This window comes from Urocitellus parryii, chromosome 4, assembly GCF_045843805.1.
Source record: "Urocitellus parryii isolate mUroPar1 chromosome 4, mUroPar1.hap1, whole genome shotgun sequence".
Taxonomy (NCBI): domain Eukaryota; kingdom Metazoa; phylum Chordata; class Mammalia; order Rodentia; family Sciuridae; genus Urocitellus; species Urocitellus parryii.
This window is the reverse complement of record NC_135534.1, coordinates 187,670,489-187,691,057: the sequence shown is the minus strand read 5'-3', so window position 1 is coordinate 187,691,057 and position 20,569 is coordinate 187,670,489. Positions and strand designations below refer to the sequence as shown.

The 20,569-nt window shown below is 47.0% G+C and overlaps 1 protein-coding gene across 3 annotated transcripts in view; it reads left to right on the top strand.

Annotated features, from left to right (window-relative positions):
• Positions 1 to 14,501, top strand: part of Epb41l4b (erythrocyte membrane protein band 4.1 like 4B) — a 130,134-nt gene extending 115,633 nt beyond the window's left edge. For 2 of the 3 annotated variants that reach the window (XM_026391142.2, XM_077797951.1), the window contains exons 23-25: positions 6,954 to 7,022; positions 13,048 to 13,193; positions 14,432 to 14,501. In XM_026391142.2, the coding sequence (XP_026246927.2) occupies positions 6,954 to 7,022; positions 13,048 to 13,193; positions 14,432 to 14,501 (285 nt within the window). Of the gene's footprint in view, positions 1 to 4,727; positions 4,845 to 6,953; positions 7,023 to 13,047; positions 13,194 to 14,431 lie in introns of all 3 variants that reach the window. The other variant, XM_026391140.2, reaches the window with a different exon arrangement.
• Positions 14,502 to 20,569: the final 6,068 nt, after the last annotated feature.

The following is a 20,569-nucleotide window of genomic DNA, read 5'->3' as shown; positions in this document are numbered from 1 at the left end:
TGGGCAGTGGCCCTTAGGAGAGTCTTGCGGGTGAGAAACCCTTTTTAAAGGACAGAGCACTGAAGCAGAAATCACACAGCCAGGTCCTGTGTGCAGTCTGTGCTCCACCTTTGAAGAGCCTTGTCACTGGACAATCACTGCTGCATCTTCTATGAGATAAAGGATGCCATTGTTTGTCACAGGAGAATTATAAGAATTTTATGAGAGCACACACGCACATGCGTGTGTGTCCTATGAGAACAGAAAGTGTCATAAAGATGTGCAAGGTATTATTACAGGGAAACTTGCTGGTATCTTTGGCTGGGCTCAGTGCGGTACCCAAGTGTACTGGAGCATAAATCACAGTCCACCTTGTACTAAGCTTAAGTCACCACTTTGAGCTATGAGCCAAAATGTGAGCAAGTCAAGACCTATCTCCTGAGAGTTTGCTGCTTGCCTGTCCATGTGCTGGGCTGTGGAGAGGGCAGCTAAAGGCTGGAGGGGATGTCAGGTTGATAAAGGCCAGGAGCAACGTGAGAATCTAGAGTCATTCAGGACCCACTTGCTAGAGGAGGAGTGAGGTATTTAGGAGAGATTTCTGGAAGGTTTTCCGGAGAGGACACATGGGACCCACCACTGCTGACCAGCAGGCATAAGGAGATCATTGACACAGTTGCCTGTCTCATCGGGAGAGTTGATGCAGTCTGAGAGCTTTGGATAACAGCTGACAGATGACAGTGGGTGACCCCTGCTCTGGTAGCCTTCAGAGTTAGACCCTTCCTGTGTCGAAGTCAAAGTCGCAGAATGATTCACAGCCTCCTTGTTAGACAGATTGCCAAGACCCTTCACAGGTGGGAGGACCCCTTCCTCTTCCCTCTGCCTTTCAGAGGTGGTGACCCGGATGCAGAGGCCCTTTTGGCACCACTTCATCACCCTTAGGAACTGCTACTTCTGTGGGACCTAATATTTAACTGTACCTGGAGGCAATGGGAAAAGGAGGCTCATGGAGCCTGGGTTTTAGAGTATGAATCGGAGTTTGCCTGGTGAAGAAAATGAACCCAGCCATGCTAGGTAGAAAATACAGCATGATCAAAGTACTGAGAATTTAATAAAGGGTCTGGTGGATCTTAGAACCAGGGTCAGTTTATAAAAATAATACACAGTGGGCTTTCCAGGAGTGGTAGGATTTCCTTTGGAGACTTGTACTGGGAATGCAGCTGGTAGATTTCATTACCTGTGGAATTAAGCTATCTGAGATGAGGAAGAAAGCAGCATGGGGCAGGAACTCAGGAATCTGCTGACCCAAAGTCAGTGACAGTCCTGCCTCTGCTGGGCCCCCGTCAGGACCAGGAAGCTCACTCCTCTCCCTGGGAAGCCCATGTTGGGCAACTCTGACTAAGCTCTCCATTAGGGTTCAGTGTGCTGCACTGCCCAGGCCTGGACAGGGACATCCTTGTACCACACTGAGACACAGCTGCCCACTGAGATCTGCAGTGAATATGTGTGCTCAGGACGGGTGCCTTTTGTCTTGGGGCACGAGCAGCCCCAAATGCCTGGCATTTTGGCAAGAGCCCACTCTGCTATGGGCTTTCCTTGGTGCCCGGCTCTGACTGCACTTGCTCAGAATGAATCCTGTTCCCATGAGGGTCAGTGGATCCTAGGGAGGAGGAGGGGAGTGTGGGCAATGTGCTACTCCCTTTGGCTGATCCCCTCCCCTCCATCCCCTCCTCTCAGCATCTCAGAAACACAAGGACAGCCCTCTCACCTTGCCAAGGGGAGAGCAGACTCAGGGCTAGGGGCATCACAAGCACCAGTGCACCTGTCGCCATGTCACCTGTCGTCAGACAGCCTTTGCAGCTTGATGCCTGCCGTCTCCAGCTCCGCCTCAGAGTTCATGATCACAAAGAGTTCCTGTCTGGGACAGAGGGGTAGGGCACGAGGGTGGAAAGGATGAGGGCCAGGGACAGCACAGCACCTGTCACTGGAATTCTCTCAGGTTGTGAGAGAGCACTGCAGGGGGGTGTTGGTGTCAATTGAGTCACTATGTTGACTCTGGGGATGCAGAGCCGGCCCCCTTCCGCCCTCAGGTACCACAAACCCTGCACAGCTCTACCTCTGCGTTCTGGACTCTTTCTCGGGTCTCTGCACTTGGTAAACCATTCACCTGACTCTAGAGCAGAACTGGTGAGAACCCAGTCCCTTCGGGCACATGGCATGTTAGTGAAGAGGACAGATGTCAGACAGCACATTGGCCTGGCCAAGGGAGGGAAGCTGTGCAGGGCCCATGGACAGCCCAGGGCTGTGGGTCAGAAGTGGATTTCCATCTTTCTCCACAGCTCAGTGTTTATTTTGAATCTCATTCTTCCACAAGGGCCATAGCTTGATGTCAAACCAAATCAGGGTGCCCCTCTGTAGCTCTGTGGGTTCATCTGTGCTCCCCAGTACATAGGTGGAAAGAAACCAATTATTCCATAGTGCCAGTGTTCACTGATACATCTGGGACACTCTGCCTCTTTTGTGGTCCTTTTGGGTAAGTAGAGATCGCTTGCCTTCTGGGAGGTGTCAGTCCCTACATACTGGGCACCAAGCTGTCCTGGGGTCTGAGTGGCTCTCCCTGAGCAGGGCCGCTGGTCCTGGCTTGCTCTTTAATCCCTGTTTGCAGCCACAGCCATGAAAAAGGCCCAGGGCCACGGGCTCAAGACTCGCCAGTGTCCCCCCTCCTCCATTTGCTTGACTCTTCTCCCCTGTCCTCAAACCAGCAGTCTCTTTTCTTATCTAGATGATGAAGAAGCACATTTTCATCAATCTCTGCCAAGAATCTTTCTGTTCCCCCAGAGTCAGACTTTGAAACTCAAAAGTCAAGTAGTTAGAGAAGAATGCAGCTGCCCGCATGTAGGAAAGCCCCAAGGCTTTGGTGGGGGGAGGCAGATAAAATGGCATTTCAAAAAGTATCCCATTACACGCCTTATCTTATTTCCTTTCCGTTTACTAAGAGCCAAGGGGTGGATTTAGTAAGAGTCCAGGGATGCTCTTTTGCTGAAATCCATTCAGGTGCATATTTAGAAAGGTCAGAAACGCTTGTCTACTGATCAACATTTACGATGAAAGCAAAGCCTTAAGTCATTCATTTTAATCTTCAGATTAAAGACATTTTGGCCTCTAGGAAACTCTGCCATATTTCTTGGTCTCTTATGCCAACTTTTATTTTCTTTAGAAAATACACACTGAATTCTTGCTAATGTCAGCAGAAGCAAAAGCCCAGTGGCCAAAGTCCCCAGGTGCAGCTGGTTCTGGCTGAAGCATCAGTGTACTGGGGCAGCACTAGGAACTGATCCTGGAGGGCTGGCAGGAGGCAGCTTCACGCAGGCCTCAAACACCATCGTACGGCAGGTGGGATTTATCCAGAGGAACAGAGAGTGGGAGGATTTCAGTAAATCCTTCTGATAAAACTTGACTACAGGTGCCTTATATGAATTCACTTACTACTGGGAAAAAAAAAAAAAAAAAAAGGATTTCAAAACAATCAACATAGAATCCAGAACCCAGGTTCAGACATTGCAAATGCAATGTATGCATCTCCCAAATGTGGAGAGTAGAACAAGTCTGTTGCAAAGAGCACTGAGTGACTGTGGTTGTAAAAGCCCTTTGGAAATTATCCAGCAAATTGCACCATTGTCAAGAGGACAGAGTTAGATCAATTTGGAGAAGGAAAAGAGGCCTGCAATTTTCTTGATCATTTTTCAATGAAACTTGTCCAGAAGCTGTGTTTTATTCCTCGTGGCAGGATGATACCAACTATTTCCGGAACCTCTCTTGAACTCAACGTGTGTGTATTTATTCTCTGGAGCAAACAGTCCCTCCCCGAAACCCAAAGTCACCCTGTCAGTAGCCTGTGCTCCTACACGGAGCATCATCTGTTCACTGTTCTCATCCTTCACCCGTATGAGCTCTTGGACCTCTGCTGGGCGCATGGCACTCATCAGGGACAGGGTGGGGAAGTGGGCATCCCACAGGGTGTGGCACTTTTCTCACAACGCTTGGTGTCTTTCAGCTTAGCAGCAAGTACCAATGCCAGTGTGAGACTGGGCTCCTGGGCGCGGGAGGTGGGTCAAGGTCATTCTATTTTTTGCAAACCCAGAGCCGTGACAGATGAAGTCCTAAACTCGGTGTTCCTCCCCCCATGTGCCTCTTTCCCAGTGCTCTCGGCTGGACGTCTACATACACACCACAGCACATGCCCTTCTTTAGCAAAAACCTGGCGATGGGGTGTTGGGGGGCAGGCATGGAAGGCAAATGCTCTCGAGCGTGTGGCCAGTCTGCATATGGCTCCCGTGGCTGGCATTGCTAATTCATGGTGGCTCTTTCTGGCCTGGTCTGGGCAGTGCTTCAAAACCCTAACGGTGTGCCAGGGTGCAGCTGCCAATCCTGCGCGTTGGCACAGGTGACGGCCCCTCCCTGCCAGCTGCGGGAAAGGGGGTTCTGGAGTGTCAGAGCTCACATAGTGGAGAAGGGAGATGGGGGTCAGAGAGGAGGAGAGAGGCTGAGAGAGGAGGGTGGCGGGTGGGACCAGCGGGAGCTGGCCAGAGGCTGGAAGTAGGCCGCCGGGCAAAGCTGGCTTGAGAATAGTCTGGATTTGCCAGATCCGTCTTGTACTATGCTCTCTCTCTCTCCTTTCCCCTCCCTTATCTCCTTTCTCTCCTCCCTATCTCACCACCTCCTCCTCCCGTTCTCTCCTCTCACGTGAGCAGGCAGAGCCCGCCAGCAACCCCCACTGTGCTCACTCTGGCTGCTCTCCTCCACTCTCTCTCCCCATGAAGGAAGAGACCACTGGAGTTTGCATGTACCCTCCAATCAAAACGAGGCTGGTAGGTACACCGGCAGGGAGAGGGGCCTGCCAGAGCAGGCGAGGCGGCGGCCGGACGGGTGTGCAGGAGCACCAGACCTCAGAGAGCCCGGCTGGCAGGGGCGCTGGCCCAGGACCGAGGGGGAGCTTGGAATCCAGCCAGCCTTGGTGGAACTGGGACACTCAGCTGTGGTCCCATCCCTTCAGCCATAGCTCCCAAGAACCAGGAAGACTTGGTTTTCCTAGGGTTTTGATGAACATCGATGGCTTTTCCCAGGGGACATCTGAGTTCCAGTACTCACCAGACAGATGAAGTGTCATTTCAATTGAAAATAAAAAATAATGTAAACTTGTCTTCTCCTGCTGTTTATCAAGATAGTGACATAAGAGCAGTGTCACCTAACAGTTTAAAAGGAATCACCCTTAATTCCACCCTAGCATGATTTTTTTTCGTCTTTTCGAATTTCCTTCTATTTGTCCATATTCATTCATAATTCCACATATTAAATCATAGTAGCCTCATCATCGCCTGTTTCTCTCTCTTAATACTGTGCTGTTTCTCTCTGGTTCTTGTTGCCACATTGCACGTGACTATATTTCATTGAGTGAATGGCCTCCATTTGCCTAACCAGTCCTCCACTGTGGGACATGGGCTTTGGTTCCAGTTTGTCACTGTTCAAGGGAACCCACACATAGCTTTTAGAATCAGGCTAGACCCTGCTGGGTGACACTGTGTGACCCTGGCTTTCACCTCCTTCTGAAGTGGCTATCCCAATTGGAACGTGCCATCAGAAGACAGTGAATTTCTTCTGCCACAGCGTGAGCAACACTGTTGGGGTCTAGTTGTGGTCATTCACAGCAGGTGGAGAGCCTCTTTGAGGCTGCTGGCTTTCACATTTCTTTAATAGCAATAAGAAAGTACTTTCCCCTCTGTTTAATGATGGTCTGAACACTTATCTAGGGCCAGTGTCACCAGGGCCCTGGACCTGCTGGTGTACTGGTTTGAATAATAAGTCCTCCCATCCCCCAGTGCTTCTCCTGTGACCTTGTTCTCAGAACACTTTGTTGACCTGTCAAGGAGGCGAGGAGAATGTACCATGGCTTCACCCTGACAGTCCTTCCAGCGTGCGGCCCGTTCTAGGAATTTGGAGATATTTGAAGAGAATGGAGAGATTTGGGGGCCAAGGAAGCAGGATTAGGCTGCACATCTCAGAACACATTGTAAAGACACCGTGCTCCCCATATTGGTTGAGACCTACCCTGTCCATTCTAAAACACCTCAGCCAATTTGGGTCTGATCTGATATGCTCTTGTTCATCCCTACCAGGTGCCAGCCCAGGGTTCATGGGCAAGACCCTGTAAGACACGAGGCTGCTGCCACTGGGCGGGAGTCCTGGTGTCTTGGAGGCAGTCCTCTGCCCGAAGGTGGCACAGGGGCACACACTGTGCAGGTGGTTTCTGGGCCCTGGGACTGCAGACCAAGCTAGGGCCAGTCTCACCAGGGCCCTGGACCTGCTGGTGTACTGGTTTGAATAATAAGTCCTCCCTTTCCCCAAGACTTCCAGGAAGCCAAAGACAAAAGAATCGGAAGCCAAAGATGGTTTTGGCTACCACTCAGCATGCTGGGGGTGTCCAGCCTCTTTCAGAGCAGCTCAGTGCTGTAGTGACCCCAAGCGTGGGGCACGTTCTGGCTTAACTAGCCCAGCCTCTTATACCTGCCCATGATAACAGACTGTCCCCGATGTGACCTCCCAGCAGCCTCTTGCCATCCCCCACAGCTATGGAGAAGCCCTCAGAAGCCACTCTGGACAGCTGTGGCTGCCTCGTTATCCACCCTGAATGTGTCCTTTTGTGGATCAGGCCTGGGACTCGGCATGCCTGGAAGGCCCAGGCAGCCTGGGGAAGGGAGCTCCAGGTGAGGGGACCATGGCATGTCCACCAAGGACACCCCATCCTGTCCCTGCCAAGTGCAGTCCCACAGGTAGACACGGCCACCAGTGCCCGCTGAGGGACTAGGGCTCCCCGAAGTCCCTGCACCCTGCTGTCCAGTTTCACAGGTGCACTGCCAAAGATTTCAAAACCTTGTTTTCTCACATGAAGGTAACCCCCCTTGTCTCTCTCTTTTTTGAAGATAAAAACATTCCCGGCTGATCCGGTGAGCCCGTTTCCTGATCCTTTTAGCACCGGGCCTCAGTTTCCCGTAAGTAGATCCAGGGGGCAGATCTGCATTTTGAAGCGCTGTTCCCGGGTGGTGAGCTTTTCTGTGGCATGCTGGATGGCACCATCGACTGTTCAACTCTGTGAGGTTGGGATTTGGGGTCTGCCTGTTTTAATTGAGGCAGGGTTCACATAAAATGAACCTTCTTAAATGAACAATTTGGTAGCACTTAGTACATTCTCAATGTTGTGCAAGTTAGAACTACCTCTGTCTAGTTCTAAGACATTTTTATCACCCCAAAGAAAATATCATACCTGATGAGCGGTGACTCCGTAGTTTCCCATTGACCTCTAGCCCCTGGCACCTCCACTATGCTCTGTCTCTGTGGATTTGCCGTGTCTGGAGATTTTCTACCAATGGAGTCATACAACCTGGGCCCTTAGTGTTGGCTTCTTTCACTTAGCATCATCTTTGTGAGGTTCATCCACGTTGGAGCCTGTATTAGCACTTTGTTTCTTTTTTATGGTGGAGTAATATTCCACTGTGTGGACACACTGCCGTTTGGTTATCTGTCCACCTGTTGGTGGGAACCTGAGTTGTTGTGAATGGTGCTGCTGTGAACACATAGGTACATATATTTGTTTGAACTCCCGTTTTCAATTTCGGGTGATTGGATCCAAATTTGAGCATGCTGTGATCTTAGGCTGGTGATTTTACCACTCTGAGCACCAGCCTCTACTTATTTAAAGTGGAGATGGTAATGAGAATATCCTTCTTGTGTCTGGTGGAGGCCAGGATCCAAAAGGACCAAGAATTTGAAACTCTTTCCCAGCCACAAAGCATCCCCCGATGTCAGTGATGACAGCTGCTTCTCAAAGCTGCAGAGGCAGGTGGTGTGATGAGAGACAACAGGGAGGCCTGACCGAGCCATCTCTGGGCAACTTATTTGAACTCTGCAAATAAGCTGTCACGGTTTCCTCATCTGCAGAATGAGAGCACTCAATGATTTTCACGATGGGTTTGGCTGTTCAACTCATTCTTACCTGGAAGTTTCTGCAGAAGCTCACTATATATATAACCAGCTGCTAGATGGAGTGGAAGCGAAGGCGAGGGTTCCATACCTCTTCCTCTCACTCTCTCTTCCTCCGAGGATTCAGTTTGCAATCCTACAGGCTTCTGTCCTAACTGGAGGATCTGTGAGGTGGCCTGGGGTGGCAATCTCATGAGCCGGGCAATGGTCACTACCCAAGGGTGGCTGCAGTCACATGGGCATGGAGAGAGAAGCTGATTCAGGTTTCAGAAGATGAGCAGAGCGGGAAGGTGTCCAGCAGTCCAGGCAGAGAGAAGAACAGGTTCCTAGAACAGTCCATTTCTAGGGTCATGAACTGCTTCCAACTCCTGCCTTTTAAAAACAGAATCTCAGGGGCGGTGCCAGGATGTTGAATGCTACTTCCCTGACACCCTTCCAGCCCCCCTACAGTTCTGCTGGACACAGCCCCTGGCTGGAAGCTCCACTCCTTTTCCCTCGGTTGGCCCTGGTGGGGCACTCTGGCCTCCTGCCCGGGCTTGGCATTGCTGTGAGACACTCAGAGAAGCCCTTCCTAAAAGCTAGGGGCCAGGGTGAAGCAGGAGGCCAGTGTCAGAAATCACACTGGGACTTTCAAGAACTGGGCAGGAGTGGCTGGAAGGCAGGGGGAGCCGGCCGAGGGAAGGCGGCACCAGAGGGGTCATCGTGCCTTCAAGACCCCAGGGACTGGGATGCAGAGCCCCAGGGGTCTGAGGTGTGAGAAGAGGAAGGGGACGGAGGCAGGGAGAAACACAGTAGGGACAAAGTTATACTTGACTGTGTAGACGGCAGGAGGGATTCTGATCCTCATCCTAAAAGCGATGGAAGGTTTCCAAGGACCTAAGCAGGGCCATGGCAGGCAGCTAGCTGCTTTTGGAAGGGATCCCTGTGATCACAGTAGGAGAACATTTGGGTCCAGACAGTGTATCTAGAACAATAGTCTAGAAATCTAGGACAGTGATTTAAGGGAGAGAGGACAGAGAGCTTATCCCAGCACGGTTCTGATTGTAGAGGTGGAGACAAGTGCACAGATGGAGGAAACCTGTAGGCGGCTGGTAAGAGACTGGATTGGAGGGTGGAGAGGGAGTCACAAATGGCTGTCAGATTTCTGACTTGCAGAATGCAGTGGGGACAGAGAATAATGAGTTCTTTGCTTTGGCCATGATGTATTTGCCTTTGAAAGAGGTGCTGGAAACAGGAAGTGGGCAGTTGGATATCCCAGTGAGTACAGTGAGTACCCAGGAGGGGACGAGGTGGGAAATGAGGACAAGAGTTACTGCGTTACCCTTCCAGTTTTCCCGCTCCTGTGGGTCATGGTCTCGTCAAGTCAAGACACTTGGATTTGCTGCAGGTTTGGCCTCTCCACAGGTCTCCAGTCCTATCCTGGCCTCAGTCACACAGGAGCTTAGCAACTCTGGGGAACTCTGCACAAAGCTGACCTGGTAGTTTCTCCAGCATTTACCTTGAACCTGGTTTCAGTCATCAGGCTCCCTGCTTGATCTGAAACCAGTTGCTGTCACTCACAGCCCACGTGGGTATGGATTCAGGGTCACTCTGCTTGAATTGGGCTGGCAGACCACACAAACACAAAATACCTTTTGGGGGGTCAGGGACAGCTCTGAGACCTGAGGTGTCCGCTCCTGCACTGGAGGGCAGGAGGAGCAAGGGAGGCAAGAGAGCTGGCGCACCCAGCACCTCCCTATTTATTGGGGAGGAAACATTCGATAGAATATTTCCCCCCCAATAAGGCAAGAGATTGTGTAAAAACAAACAGGGGGGTGTAGCCCAGTCCCACTGGGTGACACCCACTCCCAGAGCTGCACCTTGCTGAGCAAAGGTAAGGCCCATGTGCTTTGCACTGCGTTCGATGCCACTTCCACGCCCCCATTACTCAAGGGTAGGGGGCGTGCTCAGCTCCTGTTCAGAGTGGGCCTCCAATAAGTTCCTACTTCATATTCGGCCCATGAACTGAACGGGCTCTCTGCTGGGACGGGGCTGAGTATTTTGGTCCATCAACAGTGAGGGCCCCTGTCTGGCTTTGATTTCCTCCTCTTCCTAAGCTGGATCTGTCCTTCTGTTCTTGCCCTTGTTCCACTGAGAGTTCATTCGCTGGCTGGGGTTGAAGCTCAATGGTAGAATGCTTGCCTAAAATGCAAGTTTATGGGTTTGATCCTAAGAAGGAGGAGGAGGAGGAGGAAATGGTCATACACACCTGTGTCCCAGCAACTCAGGAGGCCGAGGCAAGAGGATAACAACTCAAGGCCAACCTGGACAACTTAGCGAGACCCCATCTCAAAATAAAAAAATAAAAAAGGGGTGACGATGTAGCTCAGTGGTTCAGTCAGGGAGCACCCTGGAAGAAGTCCCCAATACTTCTTCCCCAGAATAAGAAGAACATGTTTTCATTTATTTCCTCACTTGCACAGCCTCCATCTGTGCAGGCTCTCCGAGGCTAACGTCACCTGCTTGCCCATTTAAAAAGTTTTTAAAAGATAGGTACTTAGGTTGAGATTTAATTTAATTTTTACTGCTTCTTCAATGACATTCTTTTTGTTGTTGTTGTTTTTGTACTGGGGTTTGAACCCAGGGGTATTTTCCCACTGAGCTACATCCCCAGCCCTTTATATTTCCTATTTTGAATCAGGGTCTCACTAAGTTGCTTAAAGCCTTGCTTAGTTGCTGAGGCTGGACTCGAACTTGTGATCCTCTTGCCTCAGCCTCCTGAGTTGCTAGGATTACAGGTATGTGCCACCTGGCCCACTCTTCAAGGATATTCTTGAGATTGCCCCTCACCCCCTCCCACTGTGAAGAAGATGGAGACTGCTTATGCAGATTGTAGTCATGCTAAATCCCTAGCACTTTTGCACACTGCTGCCTTTGCACCACCAGTGCAAATGTCCCTCAACCATGGTCTCAGAAGCCCAACCCCCAGCCATTCATCCAAGCAACTTCTCACCCCAGCTGCTGGATCAGGAGGGATCGGCTAAGCCTGTGTGTGCTTCCAACCAACGCAGGGACTTTCCTACTCAGGTCAGCCCTGGGTAGACTGAGGACTGTGCTCTGTGGTGCCCTCTTTCTGGGGACCCAGGCTAATGGAGCAGTTGCCTGACATGTGGAATGTTTATAGTCACAGTGGCGGAGGAAAGCGATTTTCAGGATAGCAATACCAAGAGAGAGAAAGAGAGAGAGAGGGAGGGAGGGAGGCAGGGGAGAGATCAAATACCCATTGGCTCTTTCAACAGATATGGGAAGCAGCACCAGCCCAAAGCAGGGCATATGGTCACAGCTAACTTCAAGGGGGCAGTGCAGTCCTACCATGTGCCTGGAAAGGGACAAGCCAGAATGAGTTGATGAGCAGCTCAAATGACTGCCACAGCCCCCGTCTGTGCAAGCTCTCCATGGCTGACGTCACCTGCTAGCCCAAGGCACGCTGCTCCTGTATGACCCAGGGGATGGCTTCACTGACAGGACCTTTGAGCAGAGACCTGAAGACAATGCCTTGGCATCATTCCATTTCAGGACAGTCACTTCTTTTAGGGGCACGTGTGAGACACCAAAGGGCATTTGTAAGGCTCAGCAAGCCCTCTCCCCTTCAAAGATAAGCCTTTTCCCCCTTGCTCCACTCCGAAGTCCTTTCAGAACTTGAGCTCTGCGTGATAGTTTCCGTGGTTTCCATGGCTGCCTGGGAGGAACAGCTTGTCTTCTGTAGAATCACTAGGAAGGTAGTCGCCCCTGCGAAGATCAGAGCCTCTTCTTTAGAAAGCCAAGCAGTAACTTTCTCCAAGTTCAGGGTCAAGATCTAGCATAAAAAGGCAAATTATAAAATGCATAGCTGGCCAGCTCAGGAGGCTGAGGCAGGAAGATAGCAAGTCCAAAGTCACTTAACAAGACCCTGTCTCAAAATAAAACATAAAGAGGCTGGGGATGTGGCTCAGTGGTTAAATACCCCCAGGTTCAATCCTCAGGACCCCAGAATGATAAATAATTAAGTTTAATGAAATACATAGCTGGTATTATCCAAAGGGTGTAAAAACAAACCAAAAACTCTGCATAGGAGAAACTACTGAGAAAATAATGGATTAGGGAATTTCTTCATTTATCAGCTTTTACATAGATCCTCTAAGCTTTCTCTGTAGAAGTAATAAGCATATTGTACTTCACAATAAATGACATAACATTTTTATTGTTGGGCTTCATCCCCAGATACTTAGGTTCCAATGGCTTGAGTAGGCCCTGAGCACTTTGTTTTTCCCATCAATTTTCAAAATAATTTGATGCTGTTAGTCTGGGAATCATGCTTTGGGTCCCCCAAGTGTGGGCTACATTGGTGAAAAACACCAGTTAGGGAGTTAGCAAACCCTCATTCTGAATACTGCTATTAATGTTTGCTTCCTGTGTGACCTTGGCAGAAGGCTTAACCTCTCCGAGCTTCTCATTACTTTTTCATAAAATCAGTTCTAAAATACACTTTTTAAAATATATATATTTATTTTTTAGTTGTAGTTGGACATGATACCTTTATTTATTTTATTTATTTATTTTTATGTGGTGCTGAGGATCAAACCTAGGGCCTCACACATGCTAGGCGAGCACTCTAAACTCTACTGCTGAGCCACAACCCCAGCCTCTAAGATATATACTTTTTTTTAACCTGTTTATACCTCTGAAATCAGAATGTTTACTGCAGTGTACAACATGACAAAGTTGGAATGCCATATTTTTCTTTCTGTGCGGTACACAAAAAATGATGTCTCTTATAACTGATGGGATCTAAGATGGGATGAAATACGGTTTTGCCTTAAAAGGTTGTCAAGAGGTGATGTATGTTAAGTGTTTAGCACAGTATCTGGCATAAAGCAAAATCGCTTAAAATGGCAATTGATTTTAGCTATTATTAAAAAATAACAGGAGCGGTACAGTGAGGCTTAGAGACAGAGTGGCTGCCCGTGGGAAACGGAGCTCAGATGGAGATTGATCTCCTCTCCTCCGTGTCTCCTCCAGGCCGACTTCAGAGACAGTAAATTACAGCGCTGTCCTGGCCCGCCTTCCCCACTGATCCCAGCGGCAGCCCTGAGGCCTTTGACAGAGACTGTGTCCACAGTACAGACCGTCTACACCACCCGGAAGCCTGTTTCTATGGCAGCCAGGTAAATCAGAGCAGCAGGCACCCACAGGTAACTCTGGTGACATGGAAACCAGGCACAGACTCGAGGTTCACTGTTCTTGTGCCACGACCACCCTCCCGCCCCTTGCATTCATTGATCCTGTAAGGATTGATTGACACATCCATGGGGACAGCTGTATTCTAGGTGCCAGGGATGGGTTAAGTGTGGTTAAGTTCGACCCTTACAAGGTTTACACTTTAGTGCCTGGAGGTGAAGGGAGACAGACAACTGGGGTGTGTGTGTGTGTGTGTGTGTGTCAGATACGTGACTGACAACTGGACCCAAGGGGCCAAGAAGTCAGAGGCAACCCTTCACGGCAGCCAGTTTTACTTCATTCAGTTTTATTCAGAAGACAACACTGTATTAAGTCCTACTTCAATCAACTTGACCAAAAGTCCTAACAAGAACAATGGTAGGAGGAAAAGAAATTTGGGGGCTCATGGTTGCAGAGGTCTCAGTCTGTAGATGCCCAACTCCATTCCTCAAGTGCCCGAGATGGGGCAGGACATCATGATGGAAGAGTGTGGTGGAGGAAGGCAGCTCAAAACTTGGCCCAAGCAGCAGAAAGAGACAGACAGAGAGACAGAGACAGAGACAGAGAGAACATCTCCTTCACCTCTGGCAAAATCTAAACCCCAAAGGCATGCTCCCAAGGACCCACTTCCTCCAGCCACACCCTCCCTGCCTTCAGTTACCACCAGGTTAATCCCTATCAGAGAAACAATGCACTGATTAGGTTAAGGCTCTCGTAACCCAATCCTTTCACCTCTGAATGTTCCAGTATTGTCTCACATATGAGCTTTTGGGGGACAGCACATATCTAAACCATCACAGACATTGCCTCAGTCATGAACCAGATTAACCTCTGGGACAAAGAGTCTATGAAACCCACTTGATTTAAAGAAATCTAATTCCTGGGCATCTTCCCATTCATTGGACGCTTGTACTAAGTGGCTGCTATGGACCAGGTCCTGTACAGAGCTCTGAGGTTTCAGAGATGAACGACATACTCACACTGCAGTCGGGGAACACATACGTGACCCGACAATTTCAAGTTGTGGTAATGCTCGCCCATGTAGGGGGTCCTACAAAGCAAAGTCAAGAAGGAATTTGGGAGATGACATTGAAGCTGTTGCTCCTGCGATTTTTGAGGGTCTGTCTCACTATTTTGACATTTGCTTTCTTTTTTTCCTTTTCATTTATTTATTTATTTATTTTAGCGCAGAGACACTCCGGCAGGAACTGGAGAGAGAGAAAATGATGAAAAGACTGTTGATGACCGAACTGTGAAACTGTCCCCTTGTCGCCTGGAGGATGGCATGGTGCCTTCTGTCCGTTTTCTTTCTTCGGGCTTAGCGTGCTCATTCCAGCACAACATACAGATGTGTGCTCTGTTCCCAGGTCTCCAGGGCTAGCGGAAGCCGGCTGCTGGCTTGACTTTCATGGGAAAAGTTATTTTATGTCTCCTGAGCAGTAGAGGTTTTCTGTGGCTCAGTGCAGCTGAGGCAGGATTTGGTACGATTAGGAGAAGAAAGATGGGAAGACAGGGATTCTGTTCAGAAGTACCCTGTGTGTGGGTTGATGACCACAGGGACTACCGCGGCGGGGAATCCTTCACCAACAGTCTCAACCATGTGATTTTGTATGATTGGAACTTGCACCAAGATTCGACTCTTTGCTAAAGAGAGTAATTTTTAATGAGAGAATAATTCTTTACTGATGGTTTTTCATTTACACTGATAAATACACAGATCTTATAAAGTCCTTTATTTTTATTCAGACATGAGTAAATGAACTAAAAATATATATATACATACATATATATATATATATATATATAAATATAATTACCATGACTAAAAGTTCTTTAGCTTAACCCATAACATGATTTTCTTTGGGAACTCATTGGATATGTTATTATCTGTGATAAACAAAATTTATCATTGAACCAAAGTCGGAAATTCTAGCTTGCATTGTCTAAAAATCTGTATGGGGTTTTAAGATGGTTGAATAAGGAAAATCATTTGGGTTTTCTATAAAGTGAGACCATTTCTAAAGTTGATTGATGAATGTCCTGCTGATAGAACCCTGACCAGAAGAAACTTTGCTCTCTTTTTATATAGTTTCAAGAAATGTGTTTTTAAATTTTTATTATGCACTTGAATAACTTTGCAGGAATTAAAAAAAAACCCAACCACAAAACATCCCTCTAAATTAGTCCCCAAGCTTTCTCCATGAACATGCACACATTTTTACGTAGCTCGGATCAGTATGTACATCCTCTTTTGTTCCATTCTCTGCCTAACACTTATCCCCTTATCAAACAGATCCTACTCTTGCAAATTTAAATATCTTTATACCCATGTAACATGGTTAACCTCACTTCTCCCATTAGATATCTGAGTTATATCCATTTTTTTCACTCTTATAAATAGTGCTGCTATGAATGTCTTTGTAAAAAAAAAAAAAAAGTTCCTTCCTTTGGAGTATTCCCTTTGGGAGTATCTTCAAAGAGGGATTACAAGGTCAAAGAGCATGAAATACTTTTATAGCTCTTGTTTTATATTGCCAAATTGCTTTCTAGAAAGATCCAATCTCTGGGTTGGAAGGACCTTAAAGGTCATCTAGTTTAACACCCCCTTCCCCCTCTGAATGCTTGAATCCCCTTTAAAATTTATGATGCCACCAGCAATGTATAAGCGTTTCTATTTACCAATTAGCTCTGCCAGTATTGGGTTTTGCTGTTTTTATTTATTTTCACTAGTTTAATGGATATGTACAGTTGTTCTTGAAAAGTTGTTTTATTTCATTAATTGCTACAAAAGCTGAGCACTTTTCCACGTGATGATTTCCTAGCTGTATTTCCTTGTGTGTAAACTGTCCATCCATTTCTTACGACTGCTTGTTAAATGGAATCGATCTCGTACCTTTGTACCAGAACTGTATTTTTATGTTGTTGTGGAGTTTGCTCTCCTGTCCCTACCCTTACAACTGAATGGTGCCAATAATTTGATACTAATGATTATAAAAAAAAAAAGCAATGCCTCATTTTCTAGCATTGTCGTGAATGAGGTATCTGAACAAAATATTCAGATAACTGAGGAGTAACCCTTTAAGTGCTGACTTTAAAATTTTAATATTTTTTGAGGGAAATCTTTCTTAAATGTATCACACACTTCCCTGCCTTAGCAAACAGAGTCCACTGGAGAGTATCCACCCTGTCCTTACGGAGTCATGGTCATCTCTATAAACATCAGCCCCTTTTGTACCTTGGTATGCTGCCGTGATGTCACCAAGAGCTATCAAAATGCACAGGGCTCGGCTCTGCCTCTTACAGCCTCTCACGTTCTTCTCATTGTTGGTTTTTACTGCTGTCTGCTCCATCGGTGGCGTTATTGGGGCAATTGTAGTTTGGGGGGCTTTTATACCCCCCATGACCCCAGCTGTACTTTTCAAACAGCTTTAATTGTCCTTTACCTCGTGCCCGTGACACACAATGTGTTCCTGTACAGCACGAGGTTGTCACCTCTTGCCGATGTAGCAGCCTCTTCCTGCTCTCCGCTGCTTTCTGAAGTGTCCACTCCTTGCCTCCGGCTCTCTCATGGATATCCCAAGGACACGGCTGAAGACCTCTTGGGAACGCCAGGAAAACGAGGATTTCCTATGTATCCGGTTTGCTTTGCTTCCCCCGAGGGATGCGTGGGCTTTAGGGTTGCGGTTTCCAGGAGGCTCTGAGTCTCCTGTTTCTTCCTCTCTTCCCCCTGGGTTCACAGGTGTTTTGAAATGTTGACGACACTGAAAGTCTGGCTGTTACTGTGTTTGAAAACCCAATACCTTGGGCAGCTCACCTCTAACCAGTAAAATCAAGAGGATTCCAGGAATTCATCAGCCGTCTTGGTTATTTGCCTATTCAAATATAAGGATGGGCGCTGGGCATTGGGACTGAGACGAAACTGTATGGGGTGAATGAGGCCATACAGCACACTCCTTAGGTCCAGGGTGGGAAATCCTTTTGCTGAGATAAGCTCCGGTTCCATCTGTGGCTGGGGCTCCTAGTGGGCATGGTGGGTTACTGCAAGAGTCTGAGGCTCCTCAATCCACCGAGTTTATGGATGGTGGACTGCATAGATCTTCAAGAAGAGTTTGAAAACAAAGTCTCAACATTCAGAAGTTCCCACCAGGAAGCATCCAGAATTTTATATTCCCCAAATAGCACAGGACTATTCTGACATCACTGTTATCTTTTTTTCACCATCTCAAAGATCACAGCTTTTTAAAATGTTCAAATAAAATTCACCATTTTAACCATTTTAAAGTGTACAAGTCAGTGTTTTTTATGCAAACATCACCACTATCTCATTCCACCACCACTCTTCACCCCTTGACAACCAGTAGTCTACTTTCCGCCTGTGGATCTCTACCTAAGGATCTGCTTCTCCTGGACATGTTGCATAAATGGAATCTTACACTAGGCAGTCTTTTGTGATTGGCTTCTTTGTTTAACCTAACATTTTCAAAGTTCATTCCTGTGGCAGCGTGTATCAGAACTTCATTCCTCTTTATGGCTGGATAATATACCATTTGTGGATGCCATATTTGTTTATCCATTCATCAGTTGATAGATATTGAGGTTGCTCCTACTTTTCAGCTAGTACGAGTGATACTGTCGTGAGCATTCATGTACAAGTTTTCATGTGAACATATGTTTTCAGATCTCTTAGAATTGCAGATCATATGGCAACTCTATGTTTAACTTTCTGAAGAACTGCCAAGATCACATTTTAATTTCTTATGAAATCCAAAGTGAAAAATTACATATACCAGGCAATCCAAGGCATGGGCACATCTGTTACTGGTCAGATAGTGAGATGTAGCACTTTTATGGGAAGTTTTTATAACAGGAAAAAAAATGTTTTATCAGAATGACTTTGATGAGAAGAGAAAATAAAGGTGTTGTGTTTCTTTTAAAAATGAAAATGAAATTAAATTGGTTTATCTCTAAGTTCTTGTTTTAATAACTGGCCCTTGTCCAGCCAATGGTCTCAGAATGGTCAGACAAAATTCTTTCCCAGAAAGCATGTGCAAAAGAGGAATCCACAATATTTCTTGGCCATCCAGTGGATTCGCACTGATGGGGAACACAGAGTGTCCAACAGAGATGTAATTAAGAGAGAAATGCGCAGAGGAATTTATTTATTTATTTGTTTGTTTCTGCAGTACTGGAAATTAACCCAGGGCCTCACACATGCCAGGCAAGCACTTACCACTGAACTACACTTCCATTCCTGCTAAGGGTCTTTCCAGAATTTAAATCTTGTAAGAAAATAAGAAAACCCCAAAATGCAATTTAAGTAGATTGGAAAGAATCTTGTGAAAGGGTAGAAGTAGGTTCTATAGGATTTGGAAACCCAAGTAGGTTTCTAAGTCCCTGAAGAGACATGCAGACTTTGACCCATGGAAGCTAGAAGTTGCCCCTCTAGAAAAATTCATGCATCACAACATTATTTCAGCATTTTCATAAGCTCACACGACCTCTGAGCCTATCTGTGGCCTCTTTTGAGTCTATGGACACCAGGTACTTGAAGAGAAGTGGATAATTAAAATCCACAGATTACATGCAAGGCTGTGTTTTAGGCTGTGTTTGCAACTCCCCCTTTCCCAACAGAAAGCCCATGTGCTTTTACCAGACCATTCACTAGGAGACGGATGTGACCTGGTTTTCATTTCTCTTCTATTGAAGTGCCATTACTGTTCATTGTAATAAGTGAAATTAAAGAAAGTAATAGGTAGCAGCTTGAATTCCCAAACCAGAGAATCAACACTGAAATCAGAAGTCTGATGCTTTCTGTTTTTAGCCAAATGTAGGTCCAGTTAAAACTGCCCATGTTTGCTGCTCTGGTGAATGGGAAGAAAAGAAAAGGAACAGATTGCAGTTTTTGAGAAGGGATCAGGTCTTTTTTTTTTTTTTTTTTTTTTTAGGATTTAACAGATTTTCAATTTATTGGAATTATATTTTATAATTGTATGCATTGCCAAGCTATGCTTTCAGGGAAGGAATCTTGTTTTAAATAATTATAGTTTACCGAAACCATTTCCAAACAATAAATGTGACTGATTTCTTAAAACAACTAGTATGTTGGAGGATCTATTAAAACTGACGGTTTTCATGAATTACATCTTGATTCAGCTGTCAGGATTAACATGTTTAAACCTCAATTGGACAACCCACCATCAGCAGCTGACACCCAGTGACAAACCTGAACTTGGGGTTTCTCAGAATGACTCCCTATGTCAACAGCTGTCCCCTGTCTCCCAGCCAACCAGGCCATAAAAGGTTGAGGTCACTCACTAGTTTCCTTTTGAATATTAATGTTTCATAATTCTATGCATATTCATTCATGCCATCGAGAGCATTGAACCCAACTGATCTGTACATCTGTTTTCTTAAATCTCCATTGCACCGTGAAGATTATTGATCATGGGCAACTACTGATCACTACCCTAGGCAGTCTGACTTCTAGGCCTGCATTTAGAATCTATGCTTTTCTGCCTCCCTAATTTATTTATGCAATAAAGTAAAAAAGAAAAAAGAAAGAAAGAAACAGGAAATCAAGTCAAAATGCTGACATTACATGAAAAGAATTTCGTTCCTGTCTCTAGCCAAAACAGCTTAGCAGATTCAACCTGTTATCACTCCAACAACTGTCATCAGTAGAGGATCCTGGGACCTGCCACATAGTAAGTGCTCGTTGTGAATACCTGGATGACTGAGTAAATAACAGAATTTAAGTGGTAGGAATGGTTTTGGAAACGTGGAGAGTTCAGCGTGGGCACCAGACACGGTATGGGCCAGGTCAAGGCCCATGCTGCCTGCTGCGGAGGACCCGCTGCCTAGTTTCAATGGTGCAAGTTACCCTCTGACCACCTCAGTGAGATCTTTCCATTTCAAGTTCCTTCCAAGTTGATCCCAAGAAATAACGGGTCTAATAGGTTTTCCGTAGAAATGAGAAGGTGCAGAAACAAGTTGGGGGAAGGCAGCAGTTTTAGCAAGTCGTGACCAGGGTAAACCCCCTAGAAGAACGTTTCTGAATTGGAACTGTGGGATCCTGAGGATTTGGGTAAAAAGCAAATGCTGATTTAGGAGTCTGGTGTGGGGCCTGAGATGAGTGATGCTCCCAGGTGATGCTGACCCTGCTGGTCCAGGGACCACACTTTGAGTGGCTAGGCCTAGAAGAGGTCACATCCGCAAGGGTGGAAGGCTGGAGGAGGGAGATGGGGAGACTGGGAGGAAGGACGCAGAAGGGAATCTACCGGGAAGGAGAGGACGCGGTGGTGAGTGGAGGGGGAGGCTGCGGGGC